Source organism: Phascolarctos cinereus, unplaced genomic scaffold, assembly GCF_003287225.1.
Source record: "Phascolarctos cinereus isolate Bilbo 61053 unplaced genomic scaffold, phaCin_HiC Scaffold_726;HRSCAF=1367, whole genome shotgun sequence".
NCBI lineage: Eukaryota > Metazoa > Chordata > Mammalia > Diprotodontia > Phascolarctidae > Phascolarctos > Phascolarctos cinereus.
Window position 1 is genome coordinate 173,072,347 of NW_027556098.1, and position 15,592 is coordinate 173,087,938.

Sequence of the window (15,592 nt, forward strand, 5' to 3'; positions counted from 1 at the left end):
CTCGAGGCCATGTGCGGCCCTCTAGGTCCTCAAGTGAGGCCCTTCGACTGAATCCCAACTTCATAGAACAAATCTCCTTAATAAAAGAACCTAGAGGGCCACATGTGGCCTGTAGGCCACAGGTTCCCCACCCCTGGAATAGACCCCTTTAAAATCACTATTTCTTGGGCTTTTTTAGAGTCCCAGTACAAGTGAAGAGATACTAAAGAAATGTGAGGAGTAAGTGGGATGGGAAAATATCTCTGAGAAAAGAGTCAAGGAATTGGAATGATTTCACCTGAAGAAGAGAAGGCTGAGGTATCATTTACCAAAGACCTTTGGGTTCACTCTACCTTCTCAACTGCCTCATTATGGAATGGAGGTGATCCAGAGTTCTCAAAGGTTCCTGAAAGACCAGGCCTAATGGGGTGCTTGTTGTGCTAGGTGGTGCAAAGAACATAGCGCTGGGCCTGGAGTGAGGAAGACCTGAGTTCAAATCTAGCCTCAGACGCTTAGAACTCTGTGACCCTGGGCATGTCACTTAACTTCTGTCTGTCATTCGTTTCCTCCCCTATAAAACAAGGATAATACTTCACAAGGTTGTTATAAAGATTAAAGGAGATAGTTTGTAAAGTACCTGGTACATAGCAGGTGCTTAATAAATGCTTACTACCTAACTAAATCCAGCAAGCTTTGTCACCAGTTTGTGGACCATCAGGTGGTAAAGTAGTTAGTTTTTTTTTTCCTATAACAATTCTCAAAGATCATCTCCTAAAGCTCAGAGAGGGTTGTAGAGAGAGTAATCACAAGGATATCAGATATTTTGAAATCTGAAAAACTGCCTCAAGTACCTAGGGCAAAGTGGTTTGGTGGAACAGGTCACTGAAGGCAGAGGACCTGGGTTCAAATCCTAATTACCAACTGTGAGGCTTTGGGCAAATCATTTAACCTCCCTGGACCTCAGTTTCCTCATCTGTAAAATGAGCTGGAGAAGGAAATGAAAAATCACTCCAGTATCAAAATCACGAAAGGGATCACAAAGAGTCAGACATGATCAAAAACTACTAAACAACAGCAAAATGAGAAAGAGCTTCCCAACATCATAATAGCAACAATTATTAAGTGAGAGAATGGTTGGCCAAGGAAGACCGTGAAACCTCCTTTAAAATTATAAAAAGTTATGAAAGAGTCACATCTATCTGAAATGGTTTAAATGTCTAGAAGCAGAGATGAATGGCATCCTCACTAAAGGTCCTTTCCCATCCATGAGTCTCTAAACCCCAGAAAGGTTATAATCAACACAGATCGACAAGTAATTGGAAATAACTAAGCACCCACAGGGTGTAAAGTCAGTATGTAGCACTTAAAGAAAATGCATGAGCTTGACCCTCCCCTCACCCCAGCCTGGTTACTCCCACTGACCAAACCCCAAATCTCCATTGGTTTCTCTCCCCCATCAACTCCTTCCTGAGAAAAAAAGAGATGGAGATCTCTGATCAAAGTAGCCATTACATGTAAAAAGCTATATTCAAAATTTAGGAAACAAAGAGAGAGAGAGAGAGAGAGAGAGAGAGAGAGAGAGAGAGAGAGAGAGAGAGAGAGAGAGAGAGAGAGAGAAGAGAGAAAGAAAAAAAGAAGGGCAGGGAGAAAAGGAAGGAAGGAAAGAAGGGAGGAAGGGAGGGAGGAAGGAAGAAAGGAAGGAAAAAAGAAAGGAAAGAAGGAAAGAAAGCAAAAGAAAGAAAGAGAAAAAGAAAGAAAGAAAGAAAAAGAAATCTAAGGCAAATGATGAAACCACATGATTCTGCTTCTCCTGAGCCTTCCTTCCAAACCCTCCCTGGAATCTAACCACCTCCTAGGAGGAACTAGCTGAACAAGGTTTCCCAGAGTTAGCTTACCGGGTGGTTGTCACCCTCCATGATTTCAGGTGGGATGAAACCTCCCCAACTCAGCTGATGAGCGGATCCATGTTGTACTGGACTCTGGTGTCCCAGGTACAGGAGGGGAAAAAAGAGGCTGGTTCAAAGGCCTAAAGGGCTGGTCCCCGTCAGAAATGGGGCGGGGGAGCAAGGTAGTTGGGATGTATGAGGTAATGTGATGTATAAACAACAAGGCAGAACTAGCTGGACCTGTCCCTCCACCCCTCCTCCAGCTGGATCCCCAGTTACTCAGTGAATACTAGAGACTTTGCCTGAAACTATCACCTTAGCGGCACCTTTGGGTGAAGCTTTGTGTGGGGGTGTGGGCCTGGTACTTAAGAAGAAAGAGCAGGAACCTAGAGAAATGTAGATAGTGTTATCCCCCTCAGCACCTAAAAAAAAATATCCCCCACCAAAGCTTCTCCAATATCACCTAGTTCACATAGCAGGCATCAGAAGAGATCCAGGCCAGAAGAGGCTGAAACCTGTATTACTGCCTGTGTTCCATCTCAAGCTTCAAAATCCAAAGAGATAGACAAAGAAGCAGTGTGGTATGAGAGAAAGAGACCTGGAATGAGGGAAGACATTAGAGGGACCAGAGTTTGAATCCTACTTTGGTTCATACTAACTGTGTGACCATAAGCAAGTAACTTAACCTTTCTCAGCCACTATTTCTTCATCCATTAAAGGAAGCGGGGCGGAGGTGATGAGGGTGGTTGTGAATAAGTTTGCAGTACTTGCCTTTCAGAGTAATTGTGAGGAAAGTGCTTTGTAAGCCTTTTATAAAGCACTATAAAATTGTGAATTATGATTATTATGATGATTATTAATATGAAAGAGGGAGTTATCCAAAATTGCAGTAAGAAAGGTACAGCTGAATTTCTAAGAACCTTCCTATTGATCAGAGCTTAAAAGACTCTAGGATAAAATGTTATCCTCCTGAAGAAATTCAGCAGAACCCTAGACATTTTTTTTTAATCACCTAGGACAAAGAGTTAGGGGTGTGAAGGGTGTTGGTGGTACAGAAGACCATCTAATTGGGTACAGTCATTCAGGGAAAAGGGCATCTCTGTCCCCTAGAAAATCTGGCCCTCACCCCTGCTAGAATTTGGGAAAAAGGCAGGCTCTGGGAAAAGGGGACCACAGTGATAGGGCCATAGAGGTAGTACCAGCCCATAGATTTTTGGCATGGGCTATCAGAGTTTCGGGAAGGCAAAGTACATGAATGGCCCCAAACAGGAAATATAACCATCATTTCAATGTCAGCAGCCAGGGGCAAAATTCTTTTTACCCCATGCTAATTACAGCTAGGTATTACAGGGCAGCTAGGTGGTACAGTGGACAGAGTGCCAAGCCTGGAGTTAGGAAGACTCATCTTCTGAGTTCAAATCTGGCTTCAGACACTTAGTAGCTGGGTGACCCTGGGCAAGTCATTTAACCTTATTTGCCTCAGTTTCCTCATCTGGAAAATGAGCTGAAGGAAATGGTAAATCACTCCAGTATCTCTGCTAAGAAAACCTCAAATGGGGTCAGAAAGGGTCAGATGTGAGTGCAAACAACTGAACAACAACAAAATTACAGCCTGGAAATTCAGCAGTTCTCATCTGCATGGGATCATGTGAGAGACAGTGTGGTATGGAAGAATCGCTGTACTGAAAACTAGGGGACACCTGGCTTCTAGTCCCAGCTGCCTTGCTCCCCATATGTTTATGTCCTTATCTGTAGAATTGTAGAGAGTCAAGGGGATTGGACTATATGATCCCAAGGCTTCTTTTAGTGTTTATATTCTATGAAATCTGGGTAGGGAAGTGAAGAAGACGGCACGTAGAGGGTCCAACTAAATAGGGGAGTTTAGAATTTGGGGTTATTTTTAAGTGCCATATCCCGTTCCCATCAAGAATGATCACTGTGAAGAGAATGGAATTTATGCCCCCTATTCATGGCCTATTGATCTCACCACGCTATTTATAGATGTGACCCATAAGATTGTGGAGTACTAGACAGGCAGAGCTGAGATGGAAGCACCTCGCCAGGCCCTTTTCCCTTCCTGCTCTTCCTCACTGTCTGTGGGACCTGGAGAAGCTAACCCTCACCCAGAGGAATGGCCACTCTGGCCGTCTTGGAGACTTCCCTTCTATGCAACAATCAATGGGGGAAATGGAGGAGAAGGAAGGAGGAGCAGACAGATATAGCTTCCTTGAAAAAAATTAAGCAAATCTCTTTGATTCTAGGACCTAGAGCTAATCTTCCAGAGGCTGGGACCAAGGCTACCCAATAACTCTATTCACCCTGGGGAAAGGGGGATGAGGGAAGGACAGGTTCCCCAAAAAGCCAATGGATATATGTCCCATTACCCTCTACAGGAATCATACATACTCATCTGCATGTATGCACGCTGCTCACATGCGCGCGTGTGCACACACACACACACACACACACACACACACACACAACCAAAACCCTACCCTTGTAGCTCCTGTGGAGCCCTATTCCCAGCCTTCTTGGCTGATCATGGCAGTGTGGGAGAGGGAAAAGAGCACTGAATTTATAGTCAGAGGGTTCAAATTTTGCCTCTGACCTTAGGCAAATCATTTAACTTCTCTTAAGGAAAAAGGCCTGAGTTTCCTCTTCTATAAAAAGGAGAAGTTGGAACCTCTGAGGTCCCTTCCAACTCTAAGTCAATGGACCTAAGATGACAATCACCCACCAGCACCTCTATGTCTTAAGACTATTTCTAAATAGCTTCAGAGCTCTCCTTGGGTGACAGAAGACAGAGGCTCATGCCCAGTGACTTCTGAAAGAATCTAACTTTTCCTACTTCTTGACTGTGAGAGAGGGAGTCTCACTATGGCCTCAGCCCATGGACATCCTGTTCAGGGAGCCACCATTATTGGCCAACAATACAACTTGTCTAGATACAATTATTCCACTCTAATGGACTGGTATCTAATGGACTGATATTTATCCTCAACCCCCTACCTTCCCTCCTTCTGCACCTAACTTCTGGTAGGTTTCACTCCGCCTGATTTCACCAGCTGCAATCCTGCTCCGTCTCATCTCTGATCTCTCCCTTGGTCTACCTCCCTTCTCACCTCCTGAGAGAGGAACAATGAGTCTTTACTCATAGGTTCTCTGCTCTGCCACGCCAACATGCCTCCCATGTAGGGTGCCCAGCCTGCCCCAGAGAACTGAACCTGTCGACCTAGTTGGGTAATAGGCATTGTGGCCCTAGCTTCCTCCACACTGGGCCGTTAAAAATAAATCATCATCAACACCCTGTGCCCTACTGGGGGAGGGAACTCCATCAAGAAGGCCCAGGTTAAAAATAACACTCACCTTTTATTCCCTAGCTGCTTAGGACTGCCCTTCCCTGGCAGCAGAGACACAGGCCCTCACCCTGAAAACCATGCCCATTTGTTCTCTGGCCATTTCTACTTTAGGATTTTTTCCATGTTGAGTCCAGGAAAGTTTCACATTAAATAATTATTATTATTATAATTATAACATTGCAACTGTGATAATGAACTTCTGTTTAAGGTAAACTAGGCATTAGGTCTAAAAGAAATCAGGCAGTGGGTCAGTGAGAAAATGGCAGACTCTGCCTTCTTGGGCACTTCTACAACCACTCCCCAAGGTCTTGGAGAAAATTACTTTCCTGGGGACTGCAGCCTCAGGAATGTCATCACAATTGCTGGCATTCATATAGCGAGCATATGATAGTCCAGACAAACTCTCTGGTTTATGGACCTACCCTCTCTTATGTCAAGCTGTCTCTGCTCTTCACGTTCCCCCTGTTTCCCACATGACACCCTCCCCAGCCTTCCCTTTTTTTGGAAACTTCTATGCCTCATACTTTTAGAGCAGGGCCTTTTCTTAGCCAATATCTAGAACAGGGATGAGGAACCTGTGACCTTGAGGCCACTTGTGGCCTGCTAGATCTTTGGGGTGCAGCCCTTTGACTGAGTCCAAGTTTTATAGAATAAATCCTTTTATGAAGGGGATTTGTTCTGTGAAGTTTGGAATCAGTCAAAGGGCTGCACTTGAGGACTTAGAGGACCACGTATGGCCTCAAAGCCTCAGGTTCCCCACCCCTGATCTAGGGCCTTCTTTCAATGACATGAGAAACAGGAAAACAATCAGACACTCCAAACTGAGACCTCCCTATAAAACTTGTGGAAACTCTCATCTCCCCTAGGGCTGCCCCGATGGAGTGTGTGCTCACTACTCACTACCCTAGTGTGGGAAGTTGACAGTTGCTCTAGTTTGGAGGTGTCAATGGGCCTTCTTGGTATGGGAGAGCCAATCCCCAGCTGTCTCATGTATTAACCAGGAGAAGGGATAGAAAATAATACAATTAGTTAATACATTTATGTAGCACTTTAAGCTTTGCAAAGCACTATACATCTTAACTCATTTGACCCCCACAACAAGCCCTGGGAAGTAGGTGTTGAGGAAACTGAGGCTGAGAAAAGTTAAGTGACTTGCCCTCAGGATTACACAGTTAAGTGTCTGAGGCATGATAGAAATCAGATCATCCTGACTCCAAGCCCAGCACTCTATCCATTTTGATACCTCAATGCCTACAGAACAGAGAACTGGTGAAGCCAGGTGTACCAAACCCAAGAGGCTCCACCTGGGCATCATTCACTGAGCCCTTCTTCCACCTGCTGCAGCCTGAAGACCACCACCTCTCTGGTTGTATCTTTCTCTAGTTCCCTCAATGGCCCACATTCTTACCTCTAGGTGTATTGTGTTTGGCCCAAAGCCTTACCTTACTCGGTTAAAGGGCACCATCATGGGCCTTAATGCTTGAGTCATTTACTGGCCAATCTGATTCTTCTGTGAAACTGTCACAGTGGACTGAGACATACTTCATAGTTTCTAAACATTTCTCATACATCATCTCATTTGGTCATGCAAGGGAAGTGATAAACAGTGGGGAAAGCCCTAAATCTGAATTCAAACACTGTCTCTACACTTTACTGCCTCTGTGACCTTGGGCAGATCACTTGTTCTCTCTCTGCCAGAGCTTCCTCATCAGTTACATAAGGAAGTTGGCCTGTGAGGTCTCTTCCAGCTCTAAATCTATGACCATCTGATCCTCTCACACACACACACACACATACACACACACACACACACACACACACACACACATACACACACCCATTTTAGAGATGAGGCCCTGAGGTTCAAAGAGAGTTCTAAAGTTGCCCAGCTATTAAGTGGAAGGGTTAGAATTCAAACCTAGGTCTTCTATACTTTCCACTGAGGTACCATAGCTGTTTCATGTAGCTGCCTCACGTTCAGCTAACCCCCCATTGGTCAGCCAGTCAGCCAGCAAGCATTTATTAAGTGCTTACTGTATGCCTAACTCTGGGGGTACAAAGAAAGGCAAAGACATCATTCCTGCCCTCAAGGAACTCACATTCTAATGGGGGAGACAATATGCAAATAACTACATTCACAGTCTCTACATATACGTACACATGCACACATATATGGTAAATGTAAGATAATCTCAAGAGGTTGTTATTGTTGTTTGTCCTTCGTTCTCCATGAGGACCATGACATCAGGACGGTGGTGTCATGACGTGCAAGTGAGTTGGATTTAAGTGAGGGAGGGCTGTGCAAAGTCATCAGCTTCACTTTCTCCTCCAGAGCCATCTGGGACCAGTGGAAAGATATAGATCAGGACGACTGGAGATGACCCAGGATACAGGGGGAGACCTTGGCCTTATTAAGACAGGTCTCAGTTTGACTGAGGCAATACCCATTCAGTGATTAAAGCTGAATAAGAAATGAGGCAGAAAATGGCCTCAAGAGGAGTAGGGGTAGGAAAGGACTGGGAAAGGCTTCCTGGAGAAGATGAGATTTGAACTGTGTCTTGAAGGAAGCTAGAAAGTGGAGGGGAGGAGGGGGAGCATTCTAGGTTTGGGAGACAGCCAGTGAAAATTTCTGGAATCCAGAGGTGGAACACCGTGTGTGAAAAATGGCTAGAAGGCCTGGTCAATCTTAGAGTACATGGAGAAGAGTTGATTATAAGAAGACTGGAAATGTAGGGAGGGACCAAGTTGTAAAGGGATTTAAATGCCAAATAGAAGATTTTGTCTTTGATGCGGACAGCGATATGCAGCCGCTGGAGTTTTATTATTCAGAAGATGGTGGGGGTCAGACCTGTGCTTTGGGGAAATCACTTTGGCAGCTGAGAGGAGGACAGACTAAAGTGAGGAGAGACAGAGATGGATTAGAAAGTTATTGTAATAGTCTAGGTCAGAGCTTCTTAATCTTTTTCCACTCTGGAGTTGGCATTGCGTGGCCCAAGGGCATGTACAGTGCAAAGTGCACATGCTTCATACTCAGAACCAAGGTTGCAGTGAAGTTGCCCAATGCAACATGGGCAAGCACTGACAAAAACACCTCAGATTCATTACACATTTGATTTTTAGTTAATTTTTGGTTATTGCACATTCAGAAACCCTTTGCTGTTGCCAATTTTTTTTTTAGGCAATTGGGGTTAAGGGACTTGCCCAGGGTCACACAGCTAGTAAGTGTCAAGTGTTTGGTCCCAGGCCAGATTTGAACTTAGGTTCTCCTGACTTCAGGGCCAGTGCTCTATCCACTATGCCACCTAGCTGTTGCCAAATTTTTCGAGACTCTACATGGGGTTGCAACCCACAGTTTAAGAAGTGCTGACTAATAATAAGGGCCCCTAATGAGGGTAGTGACTGTTTGAGAGAGGAAGACATATAGGAGAGTTGTCATAATGGTTAAAAATGAGAAGATTGGACAACTGGTTACGTTTGTGGGGTGAGAGAGAGGGAGGAACCAAGGATCCTGGGCTGTGAGTCTGGGTGACTGGAAGAATGGTGGTATTCTCTATAGTATAAGAAAGTTGGAGATAGGGAAGAGTTGGGGGTGGGGAGGGAATAATGAGTTCCCTTTTGGACATGTTGAGTTTGAGATACCCATAAGCATCCAGTTTGAGATGTCTAATAGGCAGCTGGTGATGCTGAGCTGGAGCTCAGGAGAAAGATTAGGGCTGGATATACACATCTAGGAATCGTCTAAATGGAGATAATAGTTGGATCCATGGGAGCTAATGAGATCACAGAGCAAGACAGTGTATAGAGGAAAAAGAGTAGAGGGCAAAGGAAGAAGATCATTCGATTGAGCAAATGAAGGTATCATTGGTAACTTTAGAGAAAGCAGTTTTAGTTCAAGAATGAAGTCAGAAGACAGGGGCACCTAGTGTAAATAGCTTTCTTGAGTTTGACCAAGAGGAGGAAGAGAAATAAAAGATGATAGCCATTGGGAATGGTCAGATCAAGCTAGGATTTTTTTCTTCTAAGAATGGAGGAGACAGAGGTAGATTTGTAGTCAGCAAGGAAGAGGCTGGTAGATGGGAAGAGACCGAAGACTATACTCAGGAAGATAGGGAGATATGCTGGAGAAGATGAGATGAGATCAAGGGTGCATGTAGAAAGGTCTGCCTCAGCGAGGATTCTTCTTGTGATCCAGGAGCGAGGGGGAATTCTTGGGGGAACATGTCTGAGTGATGTGAAATAAGGAGGAGGTAAGAAAAAAGAGCTTTCAGTTACTAGCCTCCAATCGTTCCATAAAGTATGAAACTATTTCATTGCATGAACGATGAGAATGAGACAATCTGGCTAACTGAGACAGACAGGGCAGCCAGTGAAGGCTGAAGGCATCACTTTAAAGCTCAGAAGTGGGAGTTGGGGTAGTGGGCAGTTGCACCTACATTTAAGGGTGGAAGGAAAAGACTGAAGAAGATCAACTAGGAGATAAGATTTGAATTAAGAATAAAAATAGGGGCAGCTAGATGACGTAGTGGGTAGAGCACCGGCCCTAGAGTCAGGAGGATCTGAGCTCAAATCCGGCCTCAGACACATAACACTTTTTAGCTGAGCAAGTCACTTAACCCATTGCATAGCCAAAAAAAAAAAAAAAAAGAATAAGAATATAGGGATCTTTGGGGACATAGTAGAGAGACTTTATACAAACCTGGAGGCCAATTCTATGCTAGCAGAGCATAGAATTATAGATTCATGGAATCTTAGAACTGGGAGGAATCTTAGAGCATCTCATTTTACAAGTAAGAAAATAGATCTGATGAGGTTAAGTGACTTGTCCAAAGTCCCACAGGAAGGTTAGTGAAGCATGATTATTCTCCATGGCAATCATACCTTATACTTGAAAAATACTTATTTTTTTCCAAAACACTTTCACATCCATTATCTTATTTGATCTTCACAACAGTCCTGTGAAGTTAGACCTAGAAGGTATTATTATTCCCATTTTCTAAGAGGAGTAAACTGAGGACCAGCTACCTCAAGTGACTTGTCAAAAGTTCATACAGCTAATTAATAGCAAGTGTCTGGACTAGGCTCTGGTGTCTTGACTTAGCCCAATTCAGCACTTACCCACCTCAAGAACTTAGAGGTATATCCCAAACACCCCTAACTATTCTCAACAGTCAATTATACTTATATCACCCCAAAAGTGAGCTACACACTTTCTGAAGCTATTCATATTTTCAGTTTATGTCAGATACCACTATATCAATTGTGCAAATATACAATGAATAATGCTTAGTAGTATTTTAATTATTTTTTCAAACCATGCCCTTTTCAAATTTCACAGTCACCGATTATATCCAATGTTATTAAATTATAGCAGAATTTTATTTTCTTTTATTTCTTAAAGTCTGTTTTCACTCTCTAAAGAAACACTAGGCAGGAAAAAACTCTCAGCTAAATTCTTGATCCCTTTCTCTAAAGCAGGGGTGGGGAATCTGTGGTTGAGACCTGCTCTAGAGAAAGGTTTCCTTAATTTCTAACAGAACCATCCCTCAAATTTTCTTCTATCTTTAGTACCTCTTCCATCTTCCCTGCCACAAGCACCAGCCTAGAATTCTGGATACCTGGATCTCATCCTATGCCATCCCAATTCCGCTGGCCTAGTTGGGAACAAATATCAGCTGTAATTGGCAATTCTGTCTCCCAGGGCAAGTAGCACAAAAGTTGCCTGTGGTGAGGGCAGTGTATCTGGGATAGGTTTTGGATATAAGGTCCTGTTTGAGGAGAGAGCCCAGGATGCTATTCCATGGGAAAGAGGCAGAAATCACAGGACTTCAAGAACGGGGAGACTGCCTTCCAAGAGAAGAAGCAGAGCCAAGGAGGGAGCTTTTAAAAAATTTTATTGTTGTCTTTCATTTTTATATCACCAAAACATCTCTTAGTATACACTCACTTTCCTTTTCCCAAAGAGTCTTCCCATAAAACGAACATTTTTAAAGAAAAAAAAGAGGAAGAAGAGGGGGGAAATCAGCAAAACAAATCAATATGCCCCCAAAATCTGAAAGTATTTGCAATCTGTGAACCTGCCACCTCGGGAAAGGAATGGGATGGGGGTGTATCCATATCCACTGACCCAGCATTTTCCTATTAGGCATATATGCCAAAGAAGTCATCAATAAGAAGAAAGCCCCCTTATAAACAGAAATAAAGGAACTGGAAACAAAAGAGATGCCCATTGATTTGGGGAATGACTAAATAAATTGTGACACATGACTGTAATGGAATATAACTATGCTGTAAGAAACACCAAATATGATAAATATAGGGAAGCATGGAAATAGTTATTCAATCTGATACAGAATAAAGGAAGCAGGGCAAAAAAAAAAACCTAAAAAAACTAAAACATACAAAATGACAATGTAACTGGAAACAGCAACAAAAATCAAAAGTCAATGTTGCAGAATTATAATGAACAAGCATGACCCAAAGAAAGAGAGATGCTAAATAATTATTCTTACTAAGTGATCAGTATAGCTGTTTCTATCTGCTGAAGAAACACAAGTGATATAAGTATCCTATGAATTTTGGCACCCCTGAAAAAGTCGCAATTGTCCCACCCTAGTTAAAGCTTTGTTTTTTCTCCCTTTCATTCAAATAAGAAACTGTAAGAGTTGTTCTTTTTTTTAAGTTTTCCTGAGGAATTGAAATAAAAAGCAACCTAAGACAAAATAAGTACAAAAATTTCAGGAAGCTAAGTTTATATGGGGTTATTAAACTTTTTAATATCGTGAATAAGTAAGAAAAACTCATAGAGGCAACCATGGAACCCCAAAATGTCACAGGGATGTTCCAGGCATAACTGATTCTGAGGTGACAGAACAAAACCATTCACACTCCTCCTAACACAATAGGTGCAAAGATCCAGCAAATAAAAGAGGTGCTGAAGGAGCACAATGAGCTGAGGTAGAGTCTAACTCAGACTAGACAGTATGGCTACAGTCAGCAGACCAAAAGCACTGCAGCCACGTGGCTGGTTGGCAGAGAATAGGCCAATGTGGGTAACTACAAAACCAAGTGAAACCTTGACTGAGTCACTAGCCAGAAGAGGGTGGCATGGGGCAGTAAAACAGGACCCACAGGTGCTCTGGGAGATCACTTGGCAAACAAGCTAGACCACACCCTGAAAGCCATCCAACTTAGGAAGTAGGGATGGGCTCTTCTAGAAGACAGATCATCTACATCTAGAGTAAAAGGGGATTTTTGCTGTTGTTGAGTCCTTTTAGATGTGTCTGACTCTTCATGACCTCATTTGGGGTTTTCTTGGCAGATACTGGAGTGGTTTGCCATTTCCTTCTCCAGCTCATTTCACAGATGAGGAAACTGAGGCAAACAGAGTTCAGTGACTTGCCCAGGGTCACACAGCTAGCAAGAATCTGAGGTCAATTTGAACTCAGGTCCTCCTGACTCCAAGGCTGGCACTCTACCCATTGTACCACCTAGCTGTCCTGAAGGGGATTTTAGAAACCGTCTAATCCAACCAACCCATTTTATAGATTAGACCAAGACTGAGTGAAGTAGCTCGCACTGAGGGCACACTGAATTTTTGTCAAGTAGCAGAACTTTGAAATCTGGGCCTTGGGATATAAATCCAGCATTTTTTCTACCTTATTTTCTTCCCTATTTCCTTTTGCCAAGAGAAACATATAACAGAGAAGGAGAAGAAACTTGAAGAAGAAAACCCTTCAAGGGGTGAAAGAAACCCTTTGGCAGAGTCACTGTTAAACAAAAGATTTCCTCCATAAGATCTCCCTCTACATATGCAGCCATGAATGATCCTGGGGCATTTTCTGGGCCCTTCAAGGAGGCAGCAGCCAAGAGGAAGATACTAGAGTCAGAGATGAGACAGCATCTCCCCAGCTACAGGACTGGGAAGTTATTTGTGGTATACAGACACCACCCAAAGGGAGGGGAAGTCTCTACACTGAGACTAGAGGCCACCTATGAAACGTCCGATTACGACCCAGAATATTGCCTGGGAAAGTTCCGAAGCCTGGTTTTCATTAGTGGGCAGCCCATAACAGAGCTCATCACAGAACCAACAGGTCAAGAAGGGCTTGACTTGAGACCAAACACACAGCAGAGTTGCTGGAAAGTTTGACTTTCTGACAGCAGATTTCCTCATAGGATTTTTCTCTGATGTAAGGCCTTCTCATCAGATGGCTTTACCAAGAGAAGTCCCCTAAATTGGTGCAAACATGGCCACTGCAAGCTTTTGTGCTTTCCTGTGGTTTATGTTGCCATTTCCTTTTAATTCTCTAACAAAACAATTTAAGCTCATCATATTTTATTTGAATTAAAGAGAAGAAAAGTATTTGTCTATTCTTAGACCAAGAGAACTGGAGAAATCCATGCACCACAGTGGTCAAGTGGTGGAAGAGAAGAAGAAAGGTCCAGCGCCTTCCCCAGATCTGTCCTCAGAACTAACCCCATCTCTGTCTGCTGACATCCTATCTATCCTTCAAGGCCCAGCTCAAATGCTACCTCCTTCATAAAGCCTTTCCTCATATGGACATATAACATTTGATAATCTCTTAGGGACTTTTCATATTATAATTTGTATTATATTTATCTTTATATATGCCTCCAATGTACCTAGTAGATCCTTTTAGTGGACTTACAGGGGGTGGGGAGGAACCAAACAAGAATTGCACAGGATGAAGAGAAATAGGGGGACTGAAATCTGAATCAGTGGAGGGAGAACCCACATGGATAAAATCAAATTCCATCAGTAAACATCTTTTATCTCCCCCTACTAGGCTATAGAAGGCAGGTAGGTGGCACAGTGGACAGAGTGTCGAATCTAAAGTCTGGAAAACTCCTTTTTGTGACTTCAAATCTGGCCTCAGACACTTCGGAGCTTTTTGACCCTGGGCAAGTCACTTAACCCCACTTTCTTCAGTTTCCTCATCTGTAAAATGAGCTGGAGAAGGAAATGGCAAACCACTCCAGTACCTTTGCCAAGAAAACTCCAAATGGGGTCAGGTAGAGTTGGATATGACTGAAACTACTGAGCAATAACAACACTAGGCTGTAAGCTCCATGAGGGAAAGAACAGTTTCTCATCTGTCTTTTTAACTCCCCCCATACCTAGCACAATGCTTTGTATAAGTAGAAGAAATGAATGCAAAGTCTTATATGCAGCAGGTGCCCAGTTAATAATTGTGGATTGATTTATATGCTTTGTTTGATTCCTGTACAACATTCATCATCTGGCACAGTGGCAGGCACCCAGTATGATATGTACAATAATTACTTAATTAATTGACTAAATTGTACCCACTATAATGGAGGATAATTACCTCAAAATATCTCTCAAATGAATGGACCACAGATCTGAGTCAATATGACATTTCTTAGATTCTTAAAAGTAGCCAGAAAGAGGCCTTCTGCATATGCTTATTCACTTAAATCACCTGACTTTGGAGAAGTCCTTTAACTTTTGGTTTCAGAGCCTTTGGTAAGCTCAGATTCCGAATTCCTCTGCTTATAGACTGTATTCTAACATCCCAGTGGCCAGAGACATCATTCAGAATTTTGATACCCAAGGGTAAAGTCAATTGATCAGAGATAGGAAAGAACAGAAAGCAATCTACCTGGTCTGGTACAGATGATCTGGGACAGAGGGAAGCCCTTTTCTTTGCTAGCCCCTGTGGCATGGCTAACAATTCCCAAATTTCTAAGTCCCAGGAGAAAGCTGGGGAAGGTGACGGATATGAGCAGGACCAGCAAGTGAGGTGGAACCCTCAGGGATGGCTGGCCAGACCACAGCTGCAGGAAGGAAGCATGTTCCCTAGACACTGATGCCCTGGGACAATATCCTGGTTGTGCCACTCTCGTTACAGCTTTGTCAATGATTAGAAGCATCTCCAAACTGCCTTCACTTGAATCATATGGCTGAGAACATATAAGATTCTATGGAGTCTCTGCACACTTTGTCTTAGCTCATCTTAACTCGCTCTAAAGCATGTGTGTGGGGGGGTGTTGTGGTTGTTGCTGGAGGTATGGATTAGAGGCTATGCACAGAGCATTCTACCCTGAGAGCTGCTGCTGCCAATTCCTGTATCCCCAGTCTGTGGTTCCCCAGATCTCTCTTCTCACCTCTCAATCCTGTCAAAGCCAGTTCTTCAAGTTTAGGATTTACTGACATGCAAGGGGGTGGTGCAACACTGACTCCTCATCAGCCTCACGTTCAGTTTAATTATCCCAATGTAGAAATGATACAGAGGGGATAAGGAGGGAGTAATTATTCAGGTGGAGCAGTACATACTGGGAAGACTAACTGGATACTTTGCTTGCTGTAGAAAGAAACAAACAGGG

The 15,592-nt window shown here is 43.3% G+C and overlaps 1 protein-coding gene across 2 annotated transcripts in view; it reads right to left on the reverse strand.

Annotated features, from left to right (window-relative positions):
- Window positions 1-15,592, reverse strand: part of TMPRSS13 (transmembrane serine protease 13) — a 103,753-nt gene that overhangs the window by 50,005 nt on the left and 38,156 nt on the right. The window contains exon 1 of one of the 2 annotated variants that reach the window (XM_078146846.1): window positions 1,875-2,053. The exons of the other annotated variant lie outside the window; for it this stretch is intronic. Coding sequence (XP_078002972.1) covers window positions 1,875-1,895 — 21 coding nt within the window. The 5' untranslated portion in view covers window positions 1,896-2,053. Of the gene's footprint in view, window positions 1-1,874; window positions 2,054-15,592 lie in introns of those variants that run through there. 2 annotated transcript variants of the gene reach the window in all.